Source organism: Aplosporella prunicola (genome assembly GCF_010093885.1).
Source record: "Aplosporella prunicola CBS 121167 unplaced genomic scaffold K452scaffold_41, whole genome shotgun sequence".
NCBI lineage: Eukaryota > Fungi > Ascomycota > Dothideomycetes > Botryosphaeriales > Aplosporellaceae > Aplosporella > Aplosporella prunicola.
Genome location: NW_022983569.1, coordinates 73,933 through 100,903, shown reverse-complemented (window position 1 = coordinate 100,903; position 26,971 = coordinate 73,933). Strand labels below are relative to the sequence as shown.

At 53.4% G+C, this 26,971-nt stretch overlaps 11 protein-coding genes across 11 annotated transcripts; 6 read left to right on the top strand and 5 right to left on the bottom strand.

The window, feature by feature from the left end:
* Window positions 1-8: 8 nt before the first annotated feature.
* On the top strand, window positions 9-970 carry K452DRAFT_362384 (uncharacterized protein). The gene is made up of 2 exons (XM_033546494.1): window positions 9-229; window positions 297-970. Exons 1-2 carry the CDS (start codon window positions 91-93, stop codon window positions 770-772), a joined length of 615 nt encoding a protein of 204 aa, XP_033392421.1. The 5' UTR covers window positions 9-90; the 3' UTR covers window positions 773-970.
* Window positions 971-1,120: 150 nt separating this feature from the next.
* On the top strand, window positions 1,121-4,774 carry K452DRAFT_127448 (uncharacterized protein). Its single transcript, XM_033535252.1, has 6 exons — window positions 1,121-1,427; window positions 1,480-1,786; window positions 1,831-2,329; window positions 2,382-2,704; window positions 2,763-3,240; window positions 3,289-4,774. The coding sequence occupies exons 1-6, from the start codon at window positions 1,315-1,317 to the stop codon at window positions 4,647-4,649; spliced, it is 3,081 nt and encodes a 1,026-aa protein (XP_033392420.1). The 5' UTR covers window positions 1,121-1,314; the 3' UTR covers window positions 4,650-4,774.
* Window positions 4,775-5,534: 760 nt separating this feature from the next.
* Window positions 5,535-7,838, top strand: K452DRAFT_312984 (uncharacterized protein; the record flags this gene model as incomplete). The annotated part of the gene is made up of 6 exons (XM_033543610.1): window positions 5,535-5,726; window positions 5,772-6,692; window positions 6,757-6,873; window positions 6,928-7,467; window positions 7,565-7,720; window positions 7,785-7,838. 6 exons carry the CDS (start codon window positions 5,535-5,537, stop codon window positions 7,836-7,838), a joined length of 1,980 nt encoding a protein of 659 aa, XP_033392419.1.
* Window positions 7,839-8,381: 543 nt separating this feature from the next.
* K452DRAFT_362381 (uncharacterized protein) lies at window positions 8,382-12,204 on the top strand (the record flags this gene model as incomplete). The annotated part of the gene is made up of 3 exons (XM_033546493.1): window positions 8,382-8,679; window positions 8,729-9,172; window positions 9,226-12,204. 3 exons carry the CDS (start codon window positions 8,382-8,384, stop codon window positions 12,108-12,110), a joined length of 3,627 nt encoding a protein of 1,208 aa, XP_033392418.1. The 3' UTR covers window positions 12,111-12,204.
* Window positions 12,205-12,331: 127 nt separating this feature from the next.
* On the bottom strand, window positions 12,332-13,868 carry K452DRAFT_312982 (uncharacterized protein; the record flags this gene model as incomplete). Its single annotated transcript, XM_033543609.1, has 4 exons — window positions 12,332-12,675; window positions 12,730-13,280; window positions 13,338-13,801; window positions 13,848-13,868. 4 exons carry the CDS (start codon window positions 13,866-13,868, stop codon window positions 12,332-12,334), a joined length of 1,380 nt encoding a protein of 459 aa, XP_033392417.1.
* A 1,432-nt stretch (window positions 13,869-15,300) lies between these two features.
* On the top strand, window positions 15,301-16,765 carry K452DRAFT_279655 (uncharacterized protein; the record flags this gene model as incomplete). Its single annotated transcript, XM_033539425.1, has 4 exons — window positions 15,301-15,520; window positions 15,579-15,917; window positions 16,033-16,292; window positions 16,357-16,765. 4 exons carry the CDS (start codon window positions 15,301-15,303, stop codon window positions 16,636-16,638), a joined length of 1,101 nt encoding a protein of 366 aa, XP_033392416.1. The 3' UTR covers window positions 16,639-16,765.
* A 920-nt stretch (window positions 16,766-17,685) lies between these two features.
* On the bottom strand, window positions 17,686-18,914 carry K452DRAFT_292209 (carbohydrate esterase family 8 protein). Its single transcript, XM_033541327.1, has 2 exons — window positions 18,202-18,914; window positions 17,686-18,148 (listed from the first exon to the last, which is right to left on the bottom strand). Exons 1-2 carry the CDS (start codon window positions 18,719-18,721, stop codon window positions 17,697-17,699), a joined length of 972 nt encoding a protein of 323 aa, XP_033392415.1. The 5' UTR covers window positions 18,722-18,914; the 3' UTR covers window positions 17,686-17,696.
* A 1,093-nt stretch (window positions 18,915-20,007) lies between these two features.
* Window positions 20,008-20,628, top strand: K452DRAFT_302557 (uncharacterized protein; the record flags this gene model as incomplete). Its single annotated transcript, XM_033542607.1, has 3 exons — window positions 20,008-20,163; window positions 20,235-20,453; window positions 20,557-20,628. The coding sequence occupies 3 exons, from the start codon at window positions 20,008-20,010 to the stop codon at window positions 20,626-20,628; spliced, it is 447 nt and encodes a 148-aa protein (XP_033392414.1).
* Window positions 20,629-21,330: 702 nt separating this feature from the next.
* On the bottom strand, window positions 21,331-23,757 carry K452DRAFT_279650 (uncharacterized protein). Its single transcript, XM_033539424.1, has 5 exons — window positions 23,672-23,757; window positions 23,547-23,619; window positions 23,276-23,487; window positions 23,104-23,226; window positions 21,331-23,055 (listed from the first exon to the last, which is right to left on the bottom strand). Exons 1-5 carry the CDS (start codon window positions 23,680-23,682, stop codon window positions 21,588-21,590), a joined length of 1,887 nt encoding a protein of 628 aa, XP_033392413.1. The 5' UTR covers window positions 23,683-23,757; the 3' UTR covers window positions 21,331-21,587.
* A 1,312-nt stretch (window positions 23,758-25,069) lies between these two features.
* K452DRAFT_312977 (uncharacterized protein) lies at window positions 25,070-26,125 on the bottom strand (the record flags this gene model as incomplete). The annotated part of the gene is made up of 1 exon (XM_033543608.1): window positions 25,070-26,125. One exon carries the CDS (start codon window positions 26,123-26,125, stop codon window positions 25,070-25,072), a length of 1,056 nt encoding a protein of 351 aa, XP_033392412.1.
* On the bottom strand, window positions 26,099-26,738 carry K452DRAFT_292205 (uncharacterized protein). The gene has a single exon (XM_033541326.1). It carries the CDS (start codon window positions 26,699-26,701, stop codon window positions 26,153-26,155), a length of 549 nt encoding a protein of 182 aa, XP_033392411.1. The 5' UTR covers window positions 26,702-26,738; the 3' UTR covers window positions 26,099-26,152.
* Window positions 26,739-26,971: the final 233 nt, after the last annotated feature.

The window sequence follows — 26,971 nt, the reverse complement described above, 5'->3', positions numbered from 1 at the left end:
CGCAGTGACTCCACTTCCTTCCGCTTCAGCCTTATCGTAGAATTTCTTCCCACTTTCCCTCACACACCCACTCCATCCCACAGCGCCACCATGCCTGAAAAGCGACGCCACAACGATCCGGATGCCGCCCGGGCCCCCACCAAAAAGCACCAGCGCGATGCGAAGCACCACAAAGGCGGCTTTCAAGTCGGCCCTGCCAACCTGCCCGACGGCACCCACAGGCGCAAGGGTACGTCGCTCTTTCCGTCGACTCGAGTCCGAATCCTTTGTCGCTCGCCCCGCTAACCCCACCCCAGTCCTCAAGATCAAGCAAGACCTGATCCACAAGGCCAAGATCAAGAAGCAGTACGCCAAGCTCAAGGAGCGCGAGCTCAACCACCAGCCTTCCGCTGCCACTGCTGCCCACGACGACGACGAGCCCACGGCTGAGCCCGCCTCGCTCGAACCGCACCCAGACCGGCAGAAGAACCTCGAAAAGTCGCCTACCCCAGAACCTGAGCCACGCGAACCACGCGAGCGTCGTCCGCGCAAGCAAAGGACCACACCCTACGCAAAGGAGGCCGCGGCGGCACAGAAGCGCAAGGAAGAGGCCGAGGAACGGCGCAGGGCACGAGAGGAGGCTGAACGGCAGAAGCAGGAGCGACTGGCTGAGCGCGAGAAATTCCGCAAGGCCATGGCCAAGGCGCGAGGAGCCAAGGACGGCAAGAGGAGGCTCGGGAGGGAGGCACCGGTGCTGTTGGACAAGATCAAGAGGTTGGTCGGTCAGACATAGGGCAGGGTGAAGGGAGAGGGAAGGAAAAAAAGTTTTTGAGCATGGATGATTTTCGCATCTGGCATCACGGCGTCCAGGCAGGGAGTACATCAGCGATACCAACATATTTGCCATGAAATCGGAACCCGCTTCGTTTTTGCATCTCCAAGTCATTCCTTTCGTTCCGAAAATCGACCGTTGTGCGCGAGCCGGACCTCGGGAAGTTGCAGCTCCGAATCACATTCCGTCCGGTCTCCAATCCTGATCAACCTTACCTCGTGGCCCCCCACACTCGGCTACCCCGCATTCCCCGCAAAACCTTCCATGTCCTCGGAGCCCGCACATGTCAGCGAGCCCTCTCGCATAGTCGTATTTGTTTACGCTCTACGGGCAGAAGACCGGATTTTAGGGCTCGGCCAATGCTTACCATGACGTGCCTGAAGACTGGTCGGGCGAGATGACACCGAGAAATCGGCTTGGAGTGTTGAATTTATGTGCCAATGCCTTCCTGTAGGAAACGCGTGCGGCGTTGATGGCATCTTTGAGCCCCGCTCGAATTCAAAATGTTTCTCTTAAGCAGTTTCTTACTACTCGTAGGTCCTGCCTTGTGCGCAGGGGAAAACACCAACTCTTTCCAATCGCCGGCCAACGAGTACAGGGCCAAGTTCCGTTACTGGTGAGCCAAAGTGACACCATCCCTCCTGCTCAGCAATATCTGACTCCAACAGGCTACCAGATGCCAGCGTTCCTAATGAAGTTGTCGCTCGAGACATTGCCGCCATGGCAAAAGTCGGCGCCGGTGGCTTCGAGTTCCTGCCCTACTACCAGTACGGCCTTCCCGAAGCCATCAACGGCGTAGAGCCTCCCACAGATTGGACAAAGTACGGCTTCGGGACCGATGCGTTTAGGCAGACGTTCAGGGCTGCGCTCGAAGCCGCCGAGGCTAATGGCGTGCTCATGGATTTCTCCCAGGGCGCGAACCAGGGCCAGGGCACGCCTGCGGTACCGGGCACGGAGGGTCTCGCAGTTGAGTTGGTAGGTGCTGCTCTTAATTGCCTTGGCTCGGCTGACTCTGGCAGGACTATGTGAACGTGACCCTTGCCGGAGGAGACACCTTTGACGGAGCCCTCCCGCTGTCGAAACAACCTCCTGTCCAGGTGACGAGCTTCATGCATGCGCTCGAAGAGTTCGGAGAGCAGACGCTCCTCTCCGTCGTGGCGGCCGAAGTTGTGAACCAGAGTACAACGTTGACTAGTTCCGATAGCTACGGTGCCACCATTGATCTGATCACTGTTGGCGATATTGTCGACCTCACGGACTCTGTCGGCGCGAACAACTCCCTGACATGGACTGCTCCAGCCGGCGGCACTAGCTGGCGTGTCTTTGCATTCTACGAGCGCTACACCAACCAGAGATCCGTTTCTCCCGGTCTCAACGCGACGGATTACATCCAAAACGGGTCGTGGACAGTGGATCACTTTAGTGCTGCCGGCGGTAAAAAGTTAACTGACTTTTTCGATGAGCACGTCATTCCCGATGAGGAAACCAGAGAGCTTCTGGCCAAAGTTGGCAAGTACGGTGCGCGTTCCTCCATTGTTTCTGCGGCGTGTGTATAGCTGATAGCAAGCAGCGTGGGAGGACAGTCTCGAGATGGAGACATCTCTCTGGTGGACACCGGGCTTCCAAGACAAGTTCGAGCAAAACCGCGGCTACAGCATTCGGGAGTGCCTGCCTCTGCTGATGCAGCCTTCAAACTATTGGGTGCAAAGCATGATGCCCTGGACGGAGACTTTTGTTTCGGCGAACAGCACCTTCACCGAAAATTGCAACGAGGATTATCGGATCACGCTTAACGAAGGCTACCAGGAATACCTTGGGCATTACCAACAATGGGCACACGGTCTCGGCATCGAATACTCTGCTCAGCCGGCTTACAATCTCCCTCTGAACGCAGTATGTTCCTTCTCCTCTCATCATTTTCTCATTTGCGTACCACTAACCACGTCCTCAGCTCGACGACATCCCCCTCCTCGACGGCCCCGAAGGCGAATCCCTCGGATTCGACAACATCATCGACACGTACCGCCAGTTCTCGGGGCCCATCCACCTCACCGGCAAAAAAGTGCTGTCTTCCGAGTGCGGCGCCGTCGGAGGCGCACCCTACCTGCAGACGGTCCCAGACCTGTTATGGTCTGTCAACCGCGGCTTGGCGACTGGCATCTCAATGCATGTTCTTCATGGGTATGCGTACTCGGGCGAGTATGCGAACACAACGTGGCCGTCGTATACGACGTTCACGTACCGCTTTAGTGAGATGTGGGGGCTGCATCAGCCGGTTTGGCGGCATATGAGGGATGCCATGGAGTATATTGCGAGGAACCAGTGGGTTTCGCAGAGTGGGACGCCGAAGGTGGATTTGGTGTTTTATCAGTATAGCGCGCCGTGGATTGTGGAGGCTCGGTATCAGAACACTAATCTGGAGACACTGGGTAGGTGCCTAACGGTGATGGCTTGGGAATGACACTGACGCATAGCAGGTTATACGTACGACTACCTTGGCCCAGGCAACCTTCAACGTCCAGAGGCTGTAGTCAAAGAAAATGTCCTGGCACCGAATGGCCCGGCATACAAAGCTCTAATCTTCTCCAACCAAACCTCTCTCACATCCGGAGCTGTTTCAAGAATCCACGAGTTCGCCAGTGCAGGCCTACCAATCTTCTTTGTCGGCGCCACCAACTTCACCAGCATTGGCCAAGGTTCCGGAGAAGCAGCCAGCGTCTCCGCCTCAATGAGTGCCATCCTCGACAGCGGCTTGGAGAACGTGTACAAAGTCGCCTCGGCAGACGACCTCCCCACCGCCCTAACGACGGCAGGCATTCTCCCGCGCTTGTCTTTCTCCACCGGAACCAAGTCCTGGTACTCGTTCTGGCGCCGCAACGAAACCATCGACTACGCGTTCCTCTACAACGACGGCAACGAGACGCACACCTCGACCGTCTCCTTCGCCGCCCCCGAACACAGCATCCCCTACGTCTTCGACGCCTGGACCGGCGCCGTCTCGCCCGTGCTGCAGTACGCCACTGGTCCATCAACCAACATCAACATCAAAATCACCCTCGCCCCAAACCAAACCACCATCCTCGGCTTCGCGAGCCCCGACAGCGCCCTCCCAGCCCCGGCTCCCCGTATGCACGTCACAGCCGCAACAGGCGGCCTCGCGGCCCTACGCCTCGCAGCAAACGGCAGCGTTGTCGCGGTGCTGACGGGGCCCGCGAGCCTCACCCTCTCGGACGGCAGGACGGTGGACCTCGCTCCCTCGGATACACCACTACTGCCGCCCACGAACTTGTCCGTCTGGGACGTCGCGGTGCACAGCTGGGACGCGACGGCAGACATGTTCAGCATGGCGACGGCAATAACGAGGCACAATTTCTCCGCCGTGCCGCTGCGGCCGTGGAATCAGCTGGATCCGGGACTGGGCAATGCGAGCGGCACAGCGACATACACGACCACGTTCGGCACGCCCAACACCACCACCTCCTCTTCGGCGTCCCTGTCAGCGTTCCTAACGCTCACGCCGCATCTCACAAACACAGCCCGCGCATCCCTCAACGGTATCCCGCTCCCGCCGCTCGACCCTGCGAATCCGCGCACGCGCATCCCAGACGAAGCGCTATTGCCGCGGGGAGGGCTGAATAGGCTGACGGTCGAGGTCGCGACGACGCTGTTTAATGTTGTGCGGGCACAGGCGATGGAGGATAAGGTGTGGACGGCGGGGGTGGGCGCCGAGGACGAGAATGGGGGGATTTATTCTGGGCGGGAGGCGCTGGGGGAGGGGTTGCTTGGGAGTGTGCGGGTGATGTGGGAGGGGGAGGGGGAAGTGGTGGTGGGGTGGTGATGTTGGTAGCTACACGCGTGCGGTCATGGGTCCCTTCTGGTGAAGAACTGTCGCTATGGCTCGTTCCCCGTTTCCGTTTCCGGTTAGTCTCCACGCGACGTCACGATGCGGCGCGCTCGGCTGTTGCCTGGCAACAAGACTAGGCGTGTTAGCGCAGAGCTAGACAAGACGGCCAGTCTGCCAGGCTGCCTCTCAACCATTTCCATTTCCCCAAGACGGGAACCCTCTCGTCGCTTCGTTAGGTGGCATCATGGGGTCCGACATCGTGTGTGCCGTTTGTGGAGGCCCGATCAGCACTGCACGTATCGCCCAAAGGTCTCGAAAGGCCAGGAGGAGGGAGAAAGCTGTAGTTAACCAACACACGGATCACGCTCACACGGATCGCGAAGCAGAGGGTTCAGACAGCTACACGCGCGATCAGGACGATGGCGCCTACGATGGATACGATCCGGAAATTCTGGGCGAAGGCGACATCGAATGGACAGACAATGCCCTGGTCCTGGGCATGAATTTCGAGTCTACGGAAATCAAGAAGTTGGTCCGCCGTTCACAAGATGAGCGACTGTGTGCTGACCGATCAAGAGCGTTTATTTCTGGCTTTGGAAGGTATAGCGATTATGTGAATAGCTCTCTGTACGACGCCTACAACAGCTTCGGTTCTGACTTCTGACTTAGGGTATTATGGAACACGTAGAAGAGAGCGATGGTATGATCTGCGCTTTCGAAAGGAAGATACAACCAAATTAATTACTAACTATTTTAGACAAAACGTTTCCAACCGGGATTGACGAGTTCCAATGGTGTGATGCATCGCCACTCCACACACTCTACGCATACTCACGTTAAAGCAGCTACACTACATACGATGCGAACCAACCCCCCTGCATGGCTATACACCATCCATGCTTGGTTCTCCTGACCAAAGTCCTCACTGGCAGCGACAGCTTTGGAGATTTAGACCGAGATCTGCTCTACCATATCATGCATGACCTGATTGATTTCCACGGCTTAGACCTAGACTACGGTGACGTATCGCAGGCCCTTGATCAGTACTGGAGCTGCAAGCCCGGCGAAGAGGTGCGTAGCCCCAAACTTAAAGAGCGACCTAAGTTAATCTGACAGCCGTGCAAGGTACTAGTCGCAAACCCCTTACGCATGCTAGACGTCCGCAAAAGCATAAAAGCCTACGACTCCGCTGTCTGCAAACCCAAAAGCACCAATCCCGCACCCCTGGATCTCGGGGGTTCTGTAATGCGGGACCCTTTCATGGAGCTTCCGTACGACATCCTATACGAGATAACGCGGCACCTGCCGTCCCACTCCGTGATCGCGCTCAGCAGCGCATCATGGCCAGCCTTCTGCGCCTTCCGGGAAAACGACGGCTTCTGGAAGCGCGCGCTGGTGTCTTCGATGCCCTGGTTCTGGGAGCTGCATGACTGGGTGCGAGAGAGCGCCGCGACGGATTTCCGGGGCCTGTTTCTGTGGCTTGAGAAGGTGACGACGCCGAAGATCGATATGCAGGGCCCGTTCTTGGGCGTTGCGAACCGCCGCCGGATTTGGGGCGTGTGCGAGAGGCTGGCTGCGAGGTATCTGCCACGAGTTGTTGCTGTGGCGACGGGAAGTCACGACGCTTCGGAAAGCCACGACGCTGCGAGAACTGTCTGGGGGGGGTGCTCGAATCCTTATATGCCGCTGGTGACGTTCCCGGAACATGCCGAGGGGACAAGCACCGTGACGACGCAGTGGGTGTGCTCGTGGAAAGAGATAAGCGGGCAAGAGGGTGTGTTCGAGACGTTTTGGGATGCGAGTCGCAGCCTTGTTGGGCTAGCACTCTCGTTCGCTGGGGACCGGAGGCTTTTTGGGAGGGATGATAGAGACGGAGATGTCTTGAAGGAGGCGGTGATGGTCAGAAGAGGAGACGAGATCATGGGTCTTGTCTTACATCTGCCGGATGTCTCGGTGGAAAACATGCGCCCTGCAAGACTTTCTCACTTAATTGACCACGAGGAGTCAAACTTGCGAACGTCTATCAAGGGGATCACTGTAAGTTCAGACCATTTACGTGTGGCTACCTTGTTCATGAGACGTATGTTGATGATTACGTTAGGTCCAGATGGCGTGCGGAGAGGAACGGCTTGGAGACACAAACCAAACATACAACCGGCGGGCATTAGTCCCCAATGATGATTATTTCGTTGCGGGAGTTGTAGGCCATATCAGTGGCGTATGTTGTCCCCAACTGTATCTTGTGTGATTTACTAACAGCATAAACCACAAGAGCGGGACAATCAACCGTCTCGGTTTGGTACAATGTCCTCGCTACGGAGTCCACATTTCTACGGACAGTCCAGGCGAGCCACAAATACCTCTGGTGCAAAAAATGCTCTGGAAAAGCACCTCCACACCACTAGGGTTTCCCCCAGCAGCTCACCCGCAGCTAGTCGCGCTGCCATACCATGAAGACCCTCTCGACCGTTACCGCATCCAGGCCAATCTCCCTGAAGATGTTGTCCCGGCCGAACCACTCATCTGGGCTGCTAGCGAGGCAGAGTTGAAGAGCGTCCAGCGCATCTCGGTGTACCAGCTGAACGACGGTCGAGACATCTGCGGCGCAAAAGTCGAGTTTACACCAGAGTCGGGCATTCCGGCGCGGGTGGTCGGGAATGGCGTGGCGGTGGGCACGAAAAGCGAAGACGATGCCGAGATCGGAGGAGAATGGCAGGAGCAGTTCGTGGTGGGCTTTGATATTGATGGCCCTGGAGGCGAGGTTGTGACCGCGGTGGAGGTGATGCATGACGAGGAGATCAAGGCCATGAAGGTAAGTTGTTCGCTGCTTTTTGGTTGCTGCACAAGGAGTGTGTTTTATCGGAGCATGGTTATGAACAGACATTCTGACAGTGCGTCTCCAAATATAGCTTCGCACAAATCGTGACAGGGAGGTGTACTGGGGAGAACACAACATGAACAACGTGCACTTTCACCCGGCAACAGCAGGGCCGGGCGAGACTATTGTCGGAATTGCGCTGGGATTCGGCTCGCAAGGCGGGTTTACCTGGACGGATGAAACATATGTAAGATCAGTTTATCAGATCATACGCTTAGTATGTACATACTTATCCGCTAATTCCACTGCAGGGGTATTCTTTGATGAACTGGGCTGCCACGCTGGTCATGTCGCTGCAGGGCTGAAATATGAACCGTGTGTATGTAAGCACTCAGCTACGGATACGCCCCATTGAACTAGCAGGGATGTTGTGCCGCTTTTGAACCTAAATTCATTAGGCAGCGGGACGCCTTTAGAGTGAAACTTCGCTATCGCTTTCTGGGTTCCTAATCAGTTACTGGCGGCAAGCATCCTTGCTAGTTCACGACGATGTAGCTGCGTGCTCACAGAATGCAAAAAGGATTATCACGGATATTAAAAGCTGCTACAAGTGCCTCGAGAAGTGGGTGAGCATTGTGTAACAGCATATTTTATCGATTGCTTTCTTTTTTCATTCCAAGATAACCGACTTCCTAATTAGTGCGGTTCACCGGTGAATCCGCCCCCACGGTTTAGGGCTGCTATAAATACCCAAAAGACCCCACTGTAAATCCTTCACTCGCCTATCTTGCCGCCCGGGGTAAGAGACAATCTAAGCGCATTGACCCCCAAAAGACGTGTCAAAAGAACAGAACCTCCTCTTTGCACCAAAACTAAACACCATAGTTTGGGAGGTGTGGGAGCACCTCATGGGTATCGACTTGAAATCGCCCTCTGGGGAAGCTGCCCCCGCTGTGAATACTAATCTCGATGCGGACAATGTGGACAAGTATGATAAAGAGACGGACAGCATCATTGAATATGAGTCTCAGCCTAAATGGTGGAATTCTTCATTCCTACAAAAGAGGTCTTTCGCGGCCTTTATTGCCTGTCACATCCTACTCCTCGCTGCGGTCATAGCTCTGCGGCTAGTGGACAGGTTCAACGATGGTATCGAGACGGCCGAGCACGGCGGGCATTTCTCATGGACGTACGGCCCAACAGCAAGTGCGTAAGATACCATTATGTCAACAGGAGAGCGCTAACTTCGGCCTAGTTCTCACCGTCGTTGCGGCTTTGTGGGGCCAGGTCGAACACCGCACGAAGCAGCTTTTGCCGTGGGCGATCCTCAGACAGAACCCGACAGCAGCGTCGGACACGCTTCTGCAAGACTACATCACGCAGTCGCAGCCGGAAGTACTAGTCCACTCCTGGAAGCGAGCGCATTGGACTGTGTTTATCGCGACGGCGTGCTCGCTGCTGATCAAGTTGATTACTGTAGCGTCAACGGGCCTTCTGGTGTTGCAGGCGGAACAGGACAGGCCTCGCAACTGCTCACTTACTGCAGTGGATGGCTTTGGGTCGAGTTTTAATACCTCCTACCTGGGCGGTATTCCTGTGTCTAATATGATAGCGCTGGCGCATCGCAACATCTCCTTTCCACCAGGCACGTCCGCGGACATAGCTTTTCCGACTCTGACGGTAGAGGAGGCTTTTCAAAGTACATACAAGTTCATCACCAATGCTTCTTTCCCTGCAACTAACATTGGACAGGTGCAGAGAACTTCAGTACACATGCGACCGTCGATGCCTTTCATCCTTTCCTGGAATGTGAAACCGGGAATTTCTCTATCGTAAACGCAAGTTGTATCGGGAACAGCGGCTGCGTCGGCACAAACACATATTTCAAGGTCGACTCGCCATCATGCGAGCTTTTTAACGAAATGGAGCATGTCCAGACGCTAGCAGACTTCTCCGGCCCCTCCTGGAGCTCGTTGTCCAGTCAATTGAATGGCAGGGCGGCGGAAGGCGCCATCTTTACCGCGAACTGCACAAGTTCGTCAGCTCAACCGGAAAGGCGTCTCATAGCCGCGGTTGGTTTAATGGACGTGTCCGTTTCTGAGGGACGTAACGTCACGGTTTCATTGCTTAACTCTACACTTCTGGTATGTAAGCCGAGGTATATTATCGGAAAGACGGCGGTTGAGGTCGACAGTGAGGGCACATTAATCAGCGGCGGTCTCCTACCTAAGACCCAATCTTCTGACCCACGTCTCCGGCCCTGGTCTGATTGGGAGATGTCCAGGTTCTTTGAGCAGCCAACCTATCTAAGCACTCTAGACGTTCTCGAAACCATGGACGATCTCTCAAACTTCTACAATTCGGCATATCCCATTTCCTGGAACGAACCCCTCAAGGCTGTTCAGGCATGGACTACACCGAACAATATTACCAAGGTCCTGGATCCGCAGAATCTACAAGACTTGGTAAGCAGGACTTTTAGCATGGTTGTTGTTCAAACTGCAAAACAGTACCTCATGGATACTTCGAACCAAACAATTTCTGGAATCTGCCGTGCCACTGAACAACGAGTCAGAGTTCACAACTTGTCCTTCTACATCATGGCCGTCACGTTGGGTATACTTCTTCTTTTAACGGCCCTTTTATGGTATATGACGCCACGCGATGTCGTCAGCAGAGACCCACGGTCTATTGGAGGGTTGGCAACTATCTTTGCAAGAAGCGCATCTCTCTCCAACCATCTGGCCGAAATAGGCGCTACTCAACTGGAGAGAATACGGTACAAATTACTCGGTTATCAGTGCTGGACTTCGATTGGAGACGCTTCGAAAAACTTTGCTTTCAGCATCGAGATGAGATCTGATCCAGAACTCGTCCGAACGGAGATACCGGGGTCGAAACTGGATCCCGAGAAACTTCACTCTACGCAGTGGTGGCATCCACTCTCACTGTCGCCAGTCTTCAAATCCGTCGTCATCGCCATCCTCATTGTCCTCATCATCGCCCTCGAAATCACGTACCGCCTGGCCAAAAAGAGCGACGGTCTCGCCACAGTCAGCACCGAAGGATATGTTCATTACGCATGGTCATACGTGCCGGCCGCGGTCATGGTATCCATGCAGACCTGCGTGGGGATGGTTTCGTTTTCGTCTCTCGTTATCTCTCCGTACTATGCCTTGAGGCGAAAGGTTTCTGTCGGACGGGAAACCATTCTCCGCGACTATCTTTCCCACACGGCCATCCAATCCCTATGGCACTCTTTCCTCAACCGAGACTTCGCTGTAGCCACGATCGCGTTGTGCATGCTCCTCACGCCGATACTTACGATTGCCGTGAGCGGTTTGTTTACTGCAGCGCAAGTGAATGAGATGTGGAACGTTGATATTACCGTCGTGAGCAACTTCAAGCAATCGGGTTTCTCGTTCAATGATTCTGCGACTGGCTTGGCGAGCTGGGGTGGAGATGTCAGCTTCCTCCTTGGGCTCTTGTTCACTCAACAGGTTTCCTATCCGGCAGGGACGTTTAGAGAGTTTGCTTTCCCCGAGTTGCGCCTTGACAGTGTCACCGGAACCGATGTCTACCATGGCGACCTCCCCGCCGAGCGGCAGTTCTGGAACGGATCGAGCGTTGTTGCAGTACTGCCGGCAATAAGGGCAAACCTCAATTGCACAGTTGTAAAAGAGCATAATGCGAATGCTTCTGACTACCTTTTCAAACAGACATTTCCGTCGCTTCCAGGCTGTCCTGAGATTGGGTCATTCCCTACGGGGTACATGGGCTCATCCCAGCGCTTTGGCTACTTTTCATTGGACACCAACAAGTCTTCTATTCGACCGAAAGGCTGCCCTGACGCAGGCGGAGTTCTTGGACTGAACGAAACTCATTGGACGGCCTTTGTCTGCGATAGCTCTTTTGTGGAATTAGACGTAGCCACCACAATGCGGCAACGAGACTACAAAGTCACTAACGCCGAACCAATCGAGAACAGCACACGGCCTTTCTCAAACGCATCCCTATCTGGCTCCGGCATGTCGATACCCGGCAATTTTCTGCCCAACACCTTTGGCGGCGACGATGGCTCCTCGGCTTTCGACTCGAGCTTCCAAGCCATCATGGCACAGACGGGCTACGACCCCGGCACCTTCCCAGTCGAGGCCTACCTCGACGACAACGCTGCGCGGCTTTTCGCCGAGCTCGAAAGCTTCTGGCGCATCGTAATGGCGCAAGCCGCGAACCGCGCTCTGCGCGTTTCTGCGCCGCCCAGCACGCCTGCCATCAACGGCACGCTGATCAACCCCAACATGTGGCGCCTCCAGCAGAACACCGTTTCCACGCGCGTCTTGCAAGGCTTTTTGGGCGCCATAACGCTGTGTGTTGCTGTTTCGTTCTACCTCATGGACACCCGCGAGGTCCTCCCTATGAACCCTTGCAGCATTGCCGCCGTTGCGAGTTTGGTGGCCGGGGCGGAGATGCTGAACCCGGATGTTACGCCGAAAGGGGCGGAGTGGTTGAGCGATCATGAGATGGAGAAGAGGGGGGTCTGGAGTGGGCATAAGTTCGGCTTGGGTTGGTGGGGAGAAAAGGAAAGCGTGGATAGAAGGTACGGTATTGATATGGGGAGAGCGGAGCATGACTGATCGGTTGAGGAGTGTGTGGTATTTACTTGTACGGTTGGGAATTTGGATACTAATCTATAATCCCGCTTCCTGGGGCTGCGGCTTCTTTCTTTTCACTGAATTGCTTCCAGACCAATATCCAAAGTCCACGTTCCGTTATTTGTCCAATATCCTATTTCAAAGCACAAAAGGCAGGATGTGCCATCCGGTGCCATCTACATGCCAATACACAACTAAATACGTTACACCTCCTGCGCTTTTGGATCACTGTAGCAGGCCTTTTCGTCAATGTCGTCCGTCTCGTCACCAGGAAATGCAGCATTCTCCTTTTCCGCCTTCGCCCGCAGACGTCTGGTCTTCCGCACGTTCCACTCCAATTTTCTTGTCAGCCACCACGTCCAAATGCTGGCAAGGTAGGCACCGGCCACGGCGCCTGCACAAATCGAAAAAGGAGTCTTGTATCCGTTGGAAGCGTATTTGGCCTGGAACAGCTGAGGACCAATGACGCCGCCCACCTGCCCGACACAGTTTTGGAATGCGAGGCCGAACGCTGCACCCGTTGCGCCTTTCAACGTTGCCGAACGCCCTGTGGACAAATGTAAGCCATCTCAATCCTCAACGTGAATACTTTTGCACTTACACGCCCAAAATGGAATAAACCACACTGAATAAAAAGTCGTTCCCAACACCACTGAGATGTATATCGCTGTTTTCGATGACAGAGCAGCCAAAAGAATGAAGAAGACTAGCATCCCCGTTCCTATCAAAAGCAGGAAAGCCGGTCGAATGATGTATGCTTTTTTCAAGAACCACCCTGCGAAAATGATCGCGAGCACCGAGCCAGCCGCTGGGGGAATATTGAGCAGTTGGTTTCGGGGCAGCGAAGCAAACCCCAGATCGGTCGTTACTGTAGGGAGCTGCCACTGCAGCGCATATCCTGCAAAATTCGTGAGGAATTGGGCCAGCATGAATGAATAAGTACGCTGGTCTCTGAGCGATGCGAAAAGCTCTTTCTTCGAGAATGCGGGGTCGGATGTTTTTGGCGCATCTTCGGAAAGACGAGTTTCAAGATACTCTTGCTCTCGTGGAGTGAGCCACTTGCTGGACCGGGGGGATTTTGGATAATCCGGGAGAACGAGATAGACGACACCGGCAAAAACAATTGTTGCCAGGCCCTCAAGCAAGTAGACCCTGTGGTACGTCAGTGTTTTCTTTCTTCAAAAGATGTTGCCTGGGTAAAACACTAACCATCGCCAGGCACTCAAGCCCGCAACCCCGTTCATGTAAGAAATGCCGTACGCGAGCAACGAACCAATGACTCCGCTTGTGTTTTGGAAACCAAACATCCACATGATAGGCTTCCCCATCTCATCGCTGCGATACCAACTCACAAGCTGTACGGCCAGTCCAGGAAACATACCCGCCTCCATCATACCCAGAAACCATCGCGCGGCATACAACCCTTGTCTGTTCTGCACAGCGGCATGGCAGGCTAGCACTATGCCCCATGACAAGATAATGCGCGTTTGCCAGTTGCGTGGGCTCATTTTCTTCATTACCAGGTTGCTGGGTACTTCGAAGAGGATGTTGCCGATGAAGTAGATGGATTGCACCCAGTTGTATTGGTCGGCCGACATGTGCAATTCTTTCAGAATGTTTCTGGACTCTCCAACTTGTAACACTTTAACGCTGGCGGCATTGGTATAGTCAATCTGCTGAGGTTAGCGACTTTTCACCTAGTTTTGTTCTGAGACTTACGTTTTTTATGAGATAAATCATGCCAATCAAAACGAGAAACCTTCTGTCCACCTTTCAAATAATGGCTTTGTCCTCACTTGGGCTAAAGGATGCCAGAAACAACCTTTTCCCCTCTTCTGATCCATCATGGAAGCGCTCCACGGTGGCCTCAGAAGACGCCATGCTCTCTTGCGCAGAGGTGGGTATCGTGGAGTGCCTTAAGAAGCAGAGCTTTAGTTGTCGTATCTGGGATAACAACTGTTGGACTGCGCAAGACTGGCGGCTGCTGTGGTTTTCATTAGCACATTCAACGACACAATCTTGCACATGTCTGTAGCACGCTTTCAAACTAAAGATCGAAACGGTAAGAATCGGCGCTGCTGCATGTGTACGACATCCTCCCCGAGCACGCAATCCTTATCATAGCACTAGGGGCGTAACCTCTTTTGCCGTCTTTTTTTTTTGGCTCTTTCAAAGAAATAAAAGTCATTCCCGGTAATTAAGCATCACATCGTGAATAAGAGCCAATTGGGGTAATTTCTTTAGTGGAGAATAAATATATTAAACAAATTTAAAAGCAAATGGTACTTTATCTTATCAACAAGAATACTAGCTCGCAGAAAACTATTTATTTGGGAAGTTATATGAGACATTTTTCTAGAGAAATTTCTCGTTAAAACCTCGCTGGTCTAGCCTTTGGGTTTGGTATACGTGTGGGGCTGTTCGTGTTCCCCGCAAAGTCTCGGTTAGGAAAGCATATACGCCATCAATCTTCTAGATGACACAATAGCTCCGGCGTCCGCCAAGAAAAGACCACTGTGTGGCCTACCCTATCATACTTCAGATATAATAACACTAATCCAAATGGAGTTGATTTTACGACTTGACTATTAATTACAACCCTCCTATTCGCCATCGCCATTCTATCGCCGCAACACCGCACTGATTGATAAGGGATTGCGACATTGCATGGATGCACTTACGATTTCGTGATTTTCTTAGATCTTGCAGCTAGTTTAAATTTATAAGCAGTGGTACTGTTTCTTCACGGCAGATACAACATATTCTCATCAATTCATACGCGTAATATACATATTTGAAGTGAAAATTAGCGTCTTCTCACATTAATTTCTCCATTTCCAAACTGACAATACCATGGAGTCATCTGAATGAATGTTGTATGGTGGATGGACATAGACGTTGGACAAACTTACTTAGGTACCGACGGAGTAAACCGTACTCTACCTACAACCACGAGGCATACACGCCACTTATTGTAGGTCCAGGAACGCATGACGCGTATCCCCCGCTTTCTTGCGCGGGATTGAAGTGGCTCGGCTTTTGCTGTTTCACTGCCGTCCGCCTGTTCGGCTAGTATAAATGCCTCGCTGTCGCACACTTTCTACCAACATCAGAGATCGACCTACCAGCACAACCAAAGAGCCAACATTACCAAGAAGATACGAGAAGAACCATGGCGCCTTCAGCAGTGGAACACGAGGTGCCAGTCCTGCCATCTGTTACAAAGAAAGGTGCACCGATCAGGAAGCCTCTGGAACTATCTGGAGCACTAGATGGCTTTGAGTCGTTTGACGTGACGCCCACGATTGGAAAGGAGTTTGTCAACGTCGATGTGGCCGAATGGCTGAAAGCGCCCAACTCGGACGAGCTCCTGCGCGAGCTCGCGATCACCAGTAAGGCGCACTTGAGCAAGTCCTTAAAAGCTCCGCCACTAAACACGTCGTATTGCAGTCTCGCAACGTGGCGTCGTCTTCTTCCGCGCGCAAGACAACCTAACGAACGACCTGCAGAAGGAGCTCGTGCACCGCATGGGGCAGCTAACGGGCAAGCCGGCGACGTCGACGCTGCACATCCACCCGGTGCTGAACGACGACCGCGAGCTCGGCGGCACCGACAAGGAGATCAGCACCATCAGCTCCAAGCAAAACAGCAAATTCTACGAAAACCGGGCGTACAGCGTGAGCAACAAGAACCAGAGCAGCGCGGCATGGCACAGCGACATAGCGTTTGAGCCGGTGCCGGCAGACTACACGGCGTTGCGGCTGACGGAGCTGCCCAAGACAGGCGGAGGTGCGCTTTCCCTAGGAAACCTAAAAACAAAACATAAATTTAAAAAACAATAAAAAAAAAAATAAATAAAAAAAAAAAAGACAACCCAAGATGCTAACGGAGACGACACTCACAGACACGCTCTGGGCATCGGGCTACGAGCTCTACGACCGGCTCAGCGCCCCCTACCAAAGATTCCTCGAAAGCCTGACCGCGACCTTCCAACAACCAGGCTTCAACCGCATCGCCGAGCGCGAGGGCTTCGAGCTGCACGCGGGCCCGCGCGGCGCGCCCGAGAACGTCGGCACCGAGCTCAAGGCCGTGCATCCCGTGATCCGCACGAACCCGGTGACGGGGTGGAAGAGCGTGTTCCCCGTGGGGCACCACATCGCGCACGTAAGCGCGCTCTACTACTCACTGTTTACGATTCAGTGATAGCTAACGCGTACACTTTAACCAGATCAACGACGTCACCAAAGAAGAGAGCGCCAGCCTCCTCCAGTGGTTCCTCGACCTCGTGTACAGGAACCACGACGTGCAGGTGCGGCTGCGGTGGCAGAACGCCAACGACCTCGCCATCTGGGACAACCGTAGCGTCTTCCACACGGCGACGTACGACTTCTCCGAGGAGATCCACGGCGAGCGCTTCGGGAACCGCGCTGTCGGGTTGGGCGAGAAGCCGTATTTGGACCCGAACAGCTCGTCCCGCCGCGAGGTGCTTGGCAGGTTGGGGCTTGTGTAGACGGCGCTGTGCTGTTGGTGGCAGGGGCTGCTTGTTGCTGGTTTTGGTTAATACAATGCCTTTTCGGATGATGCCAGGGCCTTTCGGTTGTCTGTGCTGTGTGTTCAGTTGATTACGAACCGTGCGGATGGATCGTGATCATACGTGAACTTATTTCGGCTGCAGTAACGTCCATCACCGTTAACCGAGATTCACCGTAAAGCGAGATGGTGATACTTATACGGAGTAGAAGAAGAGACCTACTCAAGGTATATAAAGTCTATATATACTCTAAGACCTTTTTATCTATGCCTAGAACTCGGGCTAGGATCTGGGTAAGAAGTACTCTATAGGGACTGCTTGTATCGTCCTCTATCTTAGTAAGGTGTACTCTATAGGGACTGATTATATCGTCCCCTATCTCGCTATACGGTGGATCTCGGTCCGCGGTAACGGACGTTATAGTAAACTAAAAACGCGGGAGGTTTAACGTATTTAGATGTGTATTGCGTTGTAATGTCCTAACCCATGAACGAGATGACTGCTCAGTGGGATAGTGACTTAGATCTTTCTCGGGCTTCGTCGGGTACTCTCGTCGTAGAGGGATTTAGTAACGATGATCTGGGTTCTAATTTACAATGCCTTACTAACCTTAGGGGCTTCAGTTCTCGTATACAAACTTATATTATTTTGCTTAAGTCAAAGTCTAACGGTGGATGATAACCATGCTAAAGTTATATACTTGTTAGTAGTTATTATGCCTGTAGAGTACTTTTCATCTTGTTAATAAGAGCCTCCAATTGGCTATCTCACTGAGCAGTCAATCTCGTTTAACCGTCAGGTACGTTACACCCTGTACATGAATGTATCTCGGCTGGAGAACCCGGTTGTACTAGTGCATCCCTGTACCGTATTTACCAATTACGTACAGGTCCGTGCTTTACACTTAGCAGTCACACAACAGGTCCTTAGGCGAAAAGAGCAACTAGCGCGTAACATCGTATAGCATTTTTATACAAGGCAAACATCTCCAGGCACAACAGCCGAAGAGAAGACCCCAAGACTCGGCCGCAACCCCTCTAGAGATATTTCGAATCCACCCAAGAGGAATACCCACTGAGGACGGAAGAGATGGAAACGGCACTACTAAGCTTCGTAGCAAAAGAAGCGCGGGATCCCGAAGCACCGTCGCCCGAGTTGCCATACTCGGCAAAAGTGACATGGTCGGTGCGCTCGTCGCCGGAGTTCCACACAGTCCAGCCAGCGCTGTTGATGACGTTGCTGAGGGAGGTCTGCTGGACGACGACGCGGGCGTAGTTGCCCCACGGGCGGCCGAGGTAGTACGCGCCGGCAGAGACGCTCTGGCCGCTGGCCGCGCCGATGCTGCCCTTGTTGATCACGTAGTAGGACGAGCTGCCTGAGGAGCTGCGGCCGTTGGCCGTCACGTAGCCTTTGGAGGCGCTGACGACGCCGATGTCGCAGGACTGGAACCACGCCGCTGCGTGCTGGCCGAAGATGAAGTCGGTGGCGCCTGGGCAGAGTTAGCGGAGTGAATGAATACGGGTTATGGAGATTGGGCCTGACCTTCAATGTAGCAGAAGCCGTAGAACTGCTGGCCGTCCTGTGCGAGGAGCGTGTCTTGGTAGCCGGTAAACTTGCAGCCGTAGAAGGCCTGGTTGCCGCCGGAGTAGGCCGACAGCGCAACGGCCTGGCTGCCCTTGCCGTACGTGTTGGCGACGTTGACGTTGTACATGGAGAAGTTGGGGGAGTGGGCGCGGAGGGTGGCCGTGCCGTCGTTGTTCAGGCCGTCTGCTTGGCTCAGGCCGTACGTGATGGTGACCTCGTTGGCAGCGTAGCTGCTATCGGATGTCGAGTACCCGTAAAAGTTCAGAGGACCTCTGAGCGCTGGGATGGTAACCTGCTCTTTGTAGGTGCCGGGGTAGACGAAGATGTACTGCGAGCTCGTCGTGCTCGTGCTGAGCTTGTTGACTGCCTGCTGGATGGTCGAATAGGTACCCCCAGAGCCAACGGTAAGAGCTCCCGAAGGCGGAGAGGTCAGGGCCAAAGCCGAGGTGACGAGACTCAGGATCAGGGAAAGACGCATGATTGCGGTTGAGAGGTGGTGATGAAGGGATTGAGTGAAGACGAGATGGAGGGAGAAAAAACCATGTTGCCCCGTCTCTTTTATAGCCGCCAGATGGATCGATAGATGAATTGCTGTCGGGCGTAAGCTGGATGAGGCGTGAGCAGGACGAGAGAGCCTCGAGCCATTGAGCCTTGGCGAAGGTCGCTTAGGCGCACAAGGGTGGATAGTCCCCGCTCCGAATAGCTAGCCCACCGCAATTATGGGCCATCTGCAGTCGCGGCTCCTGCCAGCATGCAACCACGGAGCTCGCGCTGCCCCAATTGCGGAACCCATAAGTGACTTCTGGCTGACTGACCGAACACGAGATTGGCCGACACCACACCATCCGAGGGTGCCGGAGAAATCTAGGAAGAAAATGCGGATATCGACTGAGAGAGTGCGGCGAGGCGCGTGAATGGGGTGTACACGCCACCAAGACGGAGAAATGAGGGAGGTTGATGAGAGTGCCTGGCCATGTTGATTGACGGTAGGGAGTTGTGGTCGGGACGTGCGAGCTACCCGCGTGCTCGCCTGCCGCTCCCGACGTCCCCGCTGTGCCTGCGCCACCGCGGCCGGCGGCATGTAATTCCGCCCTGCTTCCCCGCTTTTTCGCTGTCCGGTCGGCCTGAGACACCATCACCCTGCCACTCTCCAGAAACACCACTGACATGCTTCGTTTTCCTCCCTTTTCAGCCAGCCAAGACACCCTTTACCAGCCGTCTATACACTCCGGCCCGTGCCTCCGCCAAAGGCGTCTTTTGCATTGACAGCCTAGCCTGCCGCCGCCAATCGACGACCACGAGGATAAATAAGATCAACTGATGAGTACCACAAGGTCATCCGGCCCCTACTTGGCGCAATCCTTACCTTCCACCCGTGCATGTCCTATGACTGCGGCCTCGTCTACTTGGAACGTGCAACCATATTGCACTTTGCTCTCGACTTTCCACCAACTGGGAGATGCCTAAGGCGTGCCAGCTCCCTATAAACCGCATGCTAAAGCCATGGACGGTTCAATTAAAGCCAGCCCGCATAACGTAATAAATTTAAGCTCTCCAAGGATAAGTACCCAAGGCGCGCAAGGAGCTTGTCAGCTTGGCACATCAAGCTTTCCCGCACAGCGAGATAGCTGAAAGACAAGCAGCGCCTGACCGGGGAATTCGGGATTCGCTGTGTAACATTGCAGCGATAACACCCCGCATCATCTCACTTTAAAGCTGCGCTCTCATCCTTGCTCATTCGCAATATACCCATCTACATACAACATGGCGGCCGCCGAGACGCAGGACCCCTACGCGCTGCTCGAGGTGGCTGAAACGGCGACTCGCGCAGAGATTAAACAGGCCTATAGGCGGCTGGCCCTGCTGCACCACCCGGACCGGAACCAGCAAAGCGCCGCCTCCACGCAGCGCTTCCAACAAGTATTACCTTGCTTACGCCTGCGAGCTGGCTTTTGCTGTCTGTCGAGCATCACTGACCACCATCTCAAAAGATTGCAGCGGCGTGGGAAATCCTCTCGGACCGCAAAAAGCGCTTCACCTACGACGCGACCCGGCGGATACCAAACTCCACCATGCCATCGCACGCCCGCAAGCACGCCGAAAAGAGCGACGCGCGAAAGAGTGACGCGCGAAAACCGGCAACGCAGCCCGCTGCGCTGCAAGCCGACCGATCATTGCGCCAGGCGGACGCGCCGCTGCGCTGGCAGCGCGTGCGCGATGTCACGGGACCGAAGGCTCGTCCTCCTACCTACATAGCTGGAACGAGACGTACAGTACCGCTGTGCGAGAGGCGCGCCCTTGCTGACTATTTAGGATATGCAGGCGCCGCGACGGAGATGCAGCCATGCTGCTGGCGTTGCGGCTCCGAGCTGCACTCCGAGCTAGCTGGAGGGTTGGTGGTGTTGTGATGAGTCATGACATTTAGAGGGTGACGAGGGGAGGTTTTGGGTGGACGGTTAGAACTGGTAGATGAGGAGGTTGTGGAGTTTAGAGGCGCAGTATGTATATGCTTAGATAATGACTTGAGGTATTCGCGGATAATCAAGCAAGATAGCTTAAAGCACATTAGCAACAGATATATCCGCGAGGTAGATGAGCGCGTGCAGCAACAACCCAGGTGTGGTTTTCCTAACGAATGCAAACGACTGATTTCGACAAGAGTATTTGCAAGGAAGTCGGAAGCTTGCGTACAGCTGCTCGACGACGAGGACTCGATTTATTTTGTACGCCCGCGTGTAGTCAACGCCTGCAGACTCAGAGCATGCCTTCGCGTGTCGCCGGGCACTGTCTTGCAGGCTGCCACGACGCTTTTCCTGCCTACATAGCGTCGGTTACGAGACAGGGGACGGTATAAGCAGGCTCTATAGAGTACTCCTTGTCTAGTTCCTTGCCCGAGTCATGGGTATGGATGGAAGGTCTTAGAGCGCACATAGACGCTATATCTTAAGCAGGTCCCTTCTTCTCCACCGTACCATCTCGCTTCACGGTGACGGACGTTACAACATTTGCCGACCCTTCTGGTCCTTACCGAGGCCCACAGAAGCCGAAAACAGCTTCCTTCACATGTCAGTCACCTGTTTGGAGTTTCGCATGTGATCACCTAGCTTCCACGACCTTCATCTACGCAGGATACACAAACCCATGCCAAAAAAAACACAGGAAATTGGCTCATTGTAAACGAACAAGTCATCCAGTATTCACACGAGTGGTCGAATCTACATTCTACTCCATCCATCTAAGAGAACGACTCCACCTCCCCCATAACACTAAACTCCACCCTCAGCCAGTTGAATGGCTCCACCCCACCTCAACAACCCCACCAAACTCCCTCGCATCACTTGACATCACAGTCTAGCCTCCGGCGGCGGGGCTCTCTCCCCTTCAGCCACCCCCTCTCCAACCCCCGCAGTGAACATTCTCTCCGCCCTGTCCCCCTCCACCATCCTCACAACCCTCTCCATCAGCTCAAAGCACACGTGCTCGCTCACGACCCCGTCGCCCGCATACGACGGGTGCGCGCGCACCGTCTCGCGCATCCAGCGCGCCGCGGTCCAGAACTCGCCGCTGGCACGGCGGCGCACCAGCTCCAAGTAAGGGGCGATGCGGGCGCGGTCAGCGGGGGTGAAGGCGGCGCTGTGGAGGTGCTGCTCAGCGAGGGGAAGAAGGCCAGTGTTCTGCGGGGAGCCGTTGACGATGGCGTCGAGGGAGAGCTCGACGGGCGGGGCATCTTGGTCGGTGCTTGCAGTGGTGCCATTAGGGTCATCCAAACGCCACCAGAACGTCTGCTGATTGACGGCGTCGCGAGCGTGCGCGCGGTCCATGTTTTCCTGGACTTTGTCGATGGGTGCATACATATTAAGGTTGTAGCGCGGGATGGCGAGACGCAGCAGAATCATGAAGATGGCGAAAGCCGCGTTTTCAAAGTCTGTGAACTGCGTTTCCATGGAGCGGAACTCGACGCGCCAGCCAATGCCCGCGTTGTCGATTGGGGGCAGCTTGAAGCGGACGTGTGGCCAGACGGTGCCTTCGAGGCTTTCAAAGTGCTCGTGCGTGGCGATTTGCGGGTTGTCAGAGAGGGCGGACTCGGCTGTGTTGCGCGAGATAATGACGGGGTCCCGCACGAGGATGTGCGAGTAGTGCCGCGCGAGGAGAGTGTCCATGCCTGCAGCCTCGAGACGTGCTTTGGCGGTCTCGTGGATGGGCAGGTCGGCGCGTTGGTACGATGGACTCAACCGCTCGTCTTGGGCGATGTATGTTTGGCACGCAAACCACGAAGGGTGACGTTGACCTCTAGACTGCTGACGCTCATGCTGTGAGCGGTCGTCGACAACCTGAGAGATCTGGTTCCAGCGGGCGTCGGTGTCAACGAGGAAGCCCTTGTAAATAGGCGTGGCAGCCGTAAGCGCCAGCATGATCGGCCCCAAGGGGACGAGTTGATCATGGAGGATACGTGCCTCTTTTTCGTCACTCCCTTGGAAAGTGACTTGGAAGCCGCAGTGGCCGGGACCGAAGACCATGCTGTCAAGTGCCACACGCCTCTGCTCCGGGTCGGTGGAAGGTGACAGAGCTTCCGGGAACCGAGAGCTGTACGCATCTTGGAACAATGGAACGGAAACATTGTTCGATTCCGTTCCACGTCGTGCTTTGACATTGATCCCGGCAGCCTGGTAGCGACCTTCGGGGCTGATGAGACTGTTGTTGGTCAACGCTTCGAGCGCTATCTCGCCGGTTCCGTCGGCACCTAGGCGCGGAAAGATAGAAAGTGTGAAAGGATACTCGTTGATATCGAGCTGTCTCCTGATAGCAATGCGTCTACCAACCATTAAGATTAGTTACAACATGGGAAGTTAGGGGTCCTACCTTTCAGCCATGCTCCGTTCAACGCTGAGAAGAGAGCGTGCCGAGATTCCGTACGGCTTCTCAGGCTCCGACTCCACCATGTACCTGGCAAACTCGGGAGTGTAGCCTGCGTGTTTGCCCCGTCTGTCACGTCAGTGACTACGCGGGTGGTGCGAGCTCAGGCAAGAATTACTTGAGATCGTCCAGACATCGATGATCACTCTCCTTTGAGCTGCCCGACTCGCTGGCCGCCTTGAGCCTCCGCAAGACAGCCGCCTGCTCAGACGACAGTCCCGCTCTCTTCTCCGCACAGTCGAGTCGCACAATGGCGTATTCGACTTCATCTCCCCACAATGGCGGGAACCCCGTCTTTGTTTTACCATGCTCCCACAGGTCGAGCAGTTCCTTCGGCGAACGCCATCAGCCTGCGCCGTGCGGCTTCGCCAGCCTCAATCGGCACATACCTCGACTGCGCGATCTTGGACCCGCGACGCGACCTCCGCGGTCTCTGGCCACTCGACGTAAGCGCCGTCGATCCTGGCAATGTTAGTAGCGACCTCAGAGCAACAATGGTGAATTTTCAACTCACTGTTTTCCCATGGCTTGCGGTTTGGAGGCTCTGGACGACTTGTGTTACCGTTGCATGAAGAGATGTGACAGGCAGGTACAGTTATGTGGTGGAATGTTGAGACGACAGGGTGTGGGCTGGATCTTGGGGAATTTGTGGGGGTGGGGATGAGATGCCGGGATGACGTCAAGTGATCGATCACGACAACACCCGTGCATCCCTGGGCGCCCCTGGAATTGCTCGTTTTACCTACTCGTGCGCCGAAAACATCTTCTGGTTCGTCAACTACCTCACGGACATCCCTCGGAGGTCCATGAGGTTCCAGAGAGATGACATCGGAATGTTGTAGCCAAGCCATCCAGCCGCCGTTGGTTTCGGCTATTTTTACCCTACGAGTACTTGCACATGTCAGGGCCTTTTTCGCAGACAGGTGCCACCAATAGGACTGGATGTTTTTATTAGACTGTGAAACGTCGAAAATTTTCTCAATGAGCCTAAAAAGCAACTTCCTTGGCAGTGGTTTGTTCATGGTCGGGGTTGACAACGTGTCTAGATCATTCGGCTAATAGTTTTCCCGATTCTACAGAGCTACTTCTAGCTTTATCCGTCGTTGACAGCTGAACTCAATATGGATGACGCTATAAAACTTTGCAGTCATTGCGTCCTTGTTCCATGTTTTGCGGTTAGCAAATGGGGAGCTTGGGGTTTCAAATCAAAGAAGATGGACTTTCATTAGCGTCCATTTGATGTAGCGCACAAATCCAAGTCAAACTGTTGTTCCGGGATGTGTTTTACTTGTATTCCTATGCGGCCCTTCAGCCTAATAACTAACAGAAACACTCAAGACACAGCGAAAAGGAGAGCAATTTATGCTTTCAAATCTCGGGTGTGAAGATATTGGAAAAGTTCTCGGTAAGCCCGCCGGCAGGGATATAAATTTTTCTGGCAAGGAAAGGCGCAGATGTTGTTGGCCGTAGCTTACGGAGCTAGTATTGGGTAACCGAACAGTAAAAATCGATTCGTACGTGATATACCACCACAAAATGAAGTAATCTCTATAAAAATAGCAAAGAGAGTAAGGGAAGTGTGATGCGAAATCACCTACAAGCTTATTTTTCTAAGTAATTATTATGTTATAGTTTATCGTTTTCCTTGTACTTCGCAGGGTTGGCTTTGCTGTTTGGTTACCCAATACTAGCTCCTTCGTAAAAGCTAACTAGGCACTAAATCAATCTCACCCCGATCTTTAAGCAACCTCATTATTCGAGTCGATATACGACAGAAATAAACATAAGTGGAAGATAATAAGCGACATTCTCAAGAAATCAAAGGTATTGTCGGTGAAATAAACATAAAGGACAAAAATTCAGCGCCTCCTCCAGACTACACAAGAGAGAAAGTCTGCTCTTTCAGCTTTCCCTACTTCAACATCTCTATGGCCTCTCCGTCCATGAAGTCGTCCATATAACGTTCTCCACAAATGCGGTACTTCCCGTCACCTACGGGCCTCAGGACATAGGGAACGCTGGCGCCGAAAAAAACGCATACCAAATCGCTCGGCAACACGATCTCCGGTCCTAGTCCGAACTGTCCGTTCTCGGTGATGAAAAAGCTTCGACCAATACAAGAATTTATTATATCGCTCAAAAAACGTGTAAGTTCTCCGTGCCCCTCTATACCATTATGTTGTATCCATTTCGAGCAATCAAAACCAATATGCTCTAGGAATACTATCATGTCTACTACTCTCTGCTTTAACGGAAGTTGTGGATATGAAGTAATGCCGGTAGTGAGCGCGAAAAAAAGTTTAGAAAGGATACTTGGCTCTTCAAGAGAGCGTATGGCACTATCAAAGCCATCCAAGTGGGTCCGTATGTCATAGAAGATGGGTGCTATAAGATTGACCCAGTGCCAAATATCCTCCCCTATAAAGAAATCGTCAAAAGGTTCTGCATTCCATTTGATAGTGTCTATTGCAATACCCTGTAATTGAAGGATTTTGCTCTTTAGCATGAACACAGGTGCAGTCTCTGCGGATGCGTTGAAGTGGCATCTCGAAGGCAAAGGCTCCAAATCGCCAATGTAGGCATTTATGTTCCATTGTGGCACCCATGAGATATCGGTTTGTTTGAAAGATGCGGCCGTATGCTGAACAAGGCCTAGGACGTAAAGGGGATTTGGAAGCTTTAACAGCTGTTCGGCAACAAGATAGTAGAGATCTTGATAAGGTATGTCGTAGCTTATATGAATGAATTGGTCTTTCCCAGGTCCAGTGCCAAGTTCTTGGAATGCGGGATGCCCTAGTAGTGCATATATTTTGTCTCTGGGATCAGAGCTTTCCTTAGGCCGGCCAAGCCGTAGAATATTCCTGATGTCTTCTGATTTTCCTGACTTGAACTGGAATTCCTCAATAATCTTGACCAACTTGAAGGCGACGGAGTGCCATAGATCAATGCTGCCGATTACGTCATCCATTGCCGTGGCGACTGTGAGGAATTGAGACTATTGGATAGCGTCGTCCTCGCAAAGAAGTAATGCATCGGAAGCCAAGCCAATCTCTTGTAAGATCCAAATTCGGCTGAACCACTCTTTATAGACTACCTCGTGGAAATCAATCCACGAAGGCTCCGGAACTTCTTTCACCATCTTAATCAATACTGGTCTATCTGTTTGTCCTGATAGATGAACAGCTTTGCGTAGAAGCCTAACGACTTCGAAAGCTTCCCCTGCCTTTCCGCCAAGCCATGCGAGAACTCTGCTAGCCTGCGCAAAGATTGCTCCCATTGATCGAACTTGTCGCGCACGCTCGTTTTTGTCTCGCTGGTTGATGCAGATAGCGTCCGCCCATAGATATTTTGTAGACTTCCTGCCCGTACTGTGAAATAGGGCCTCGTCGAGGTTCCACGTTATTTTCAGAAGCCTTCCGTTACAAAATATGTAACTTATGTCCCGGTTGTCATCGAAGACTCTCCATACGTAGGAGATTGCCTCATATGGCGGTGCGCGATCGATAGCGTAAGTGCGGAGTCGGCATTCTAAAGGATAGTTCATGCTGTTTACTCCAGGTAGGAGTTCCAGGAGCCGAAAATATTTCCTCCCGTTGGGTAAACGGTCATATTGGTACCACTTGGGATTACTTTTTTTGGCTTCTTTCTTCTTCTTTGCCGCCTTTTTCTTCCTGCCGGAGCGTTTCTTTGTCATGGGAAACGACTTTGAAAACCGTGACTGTATGGGTTTGTGTAGCAGTTAAGGTGATTTGGGATTAAAAAAGAGTGCAGCCTTGCAGTCTTAACCTACCCCGCTCTTCAGCTGCAGGGCAAG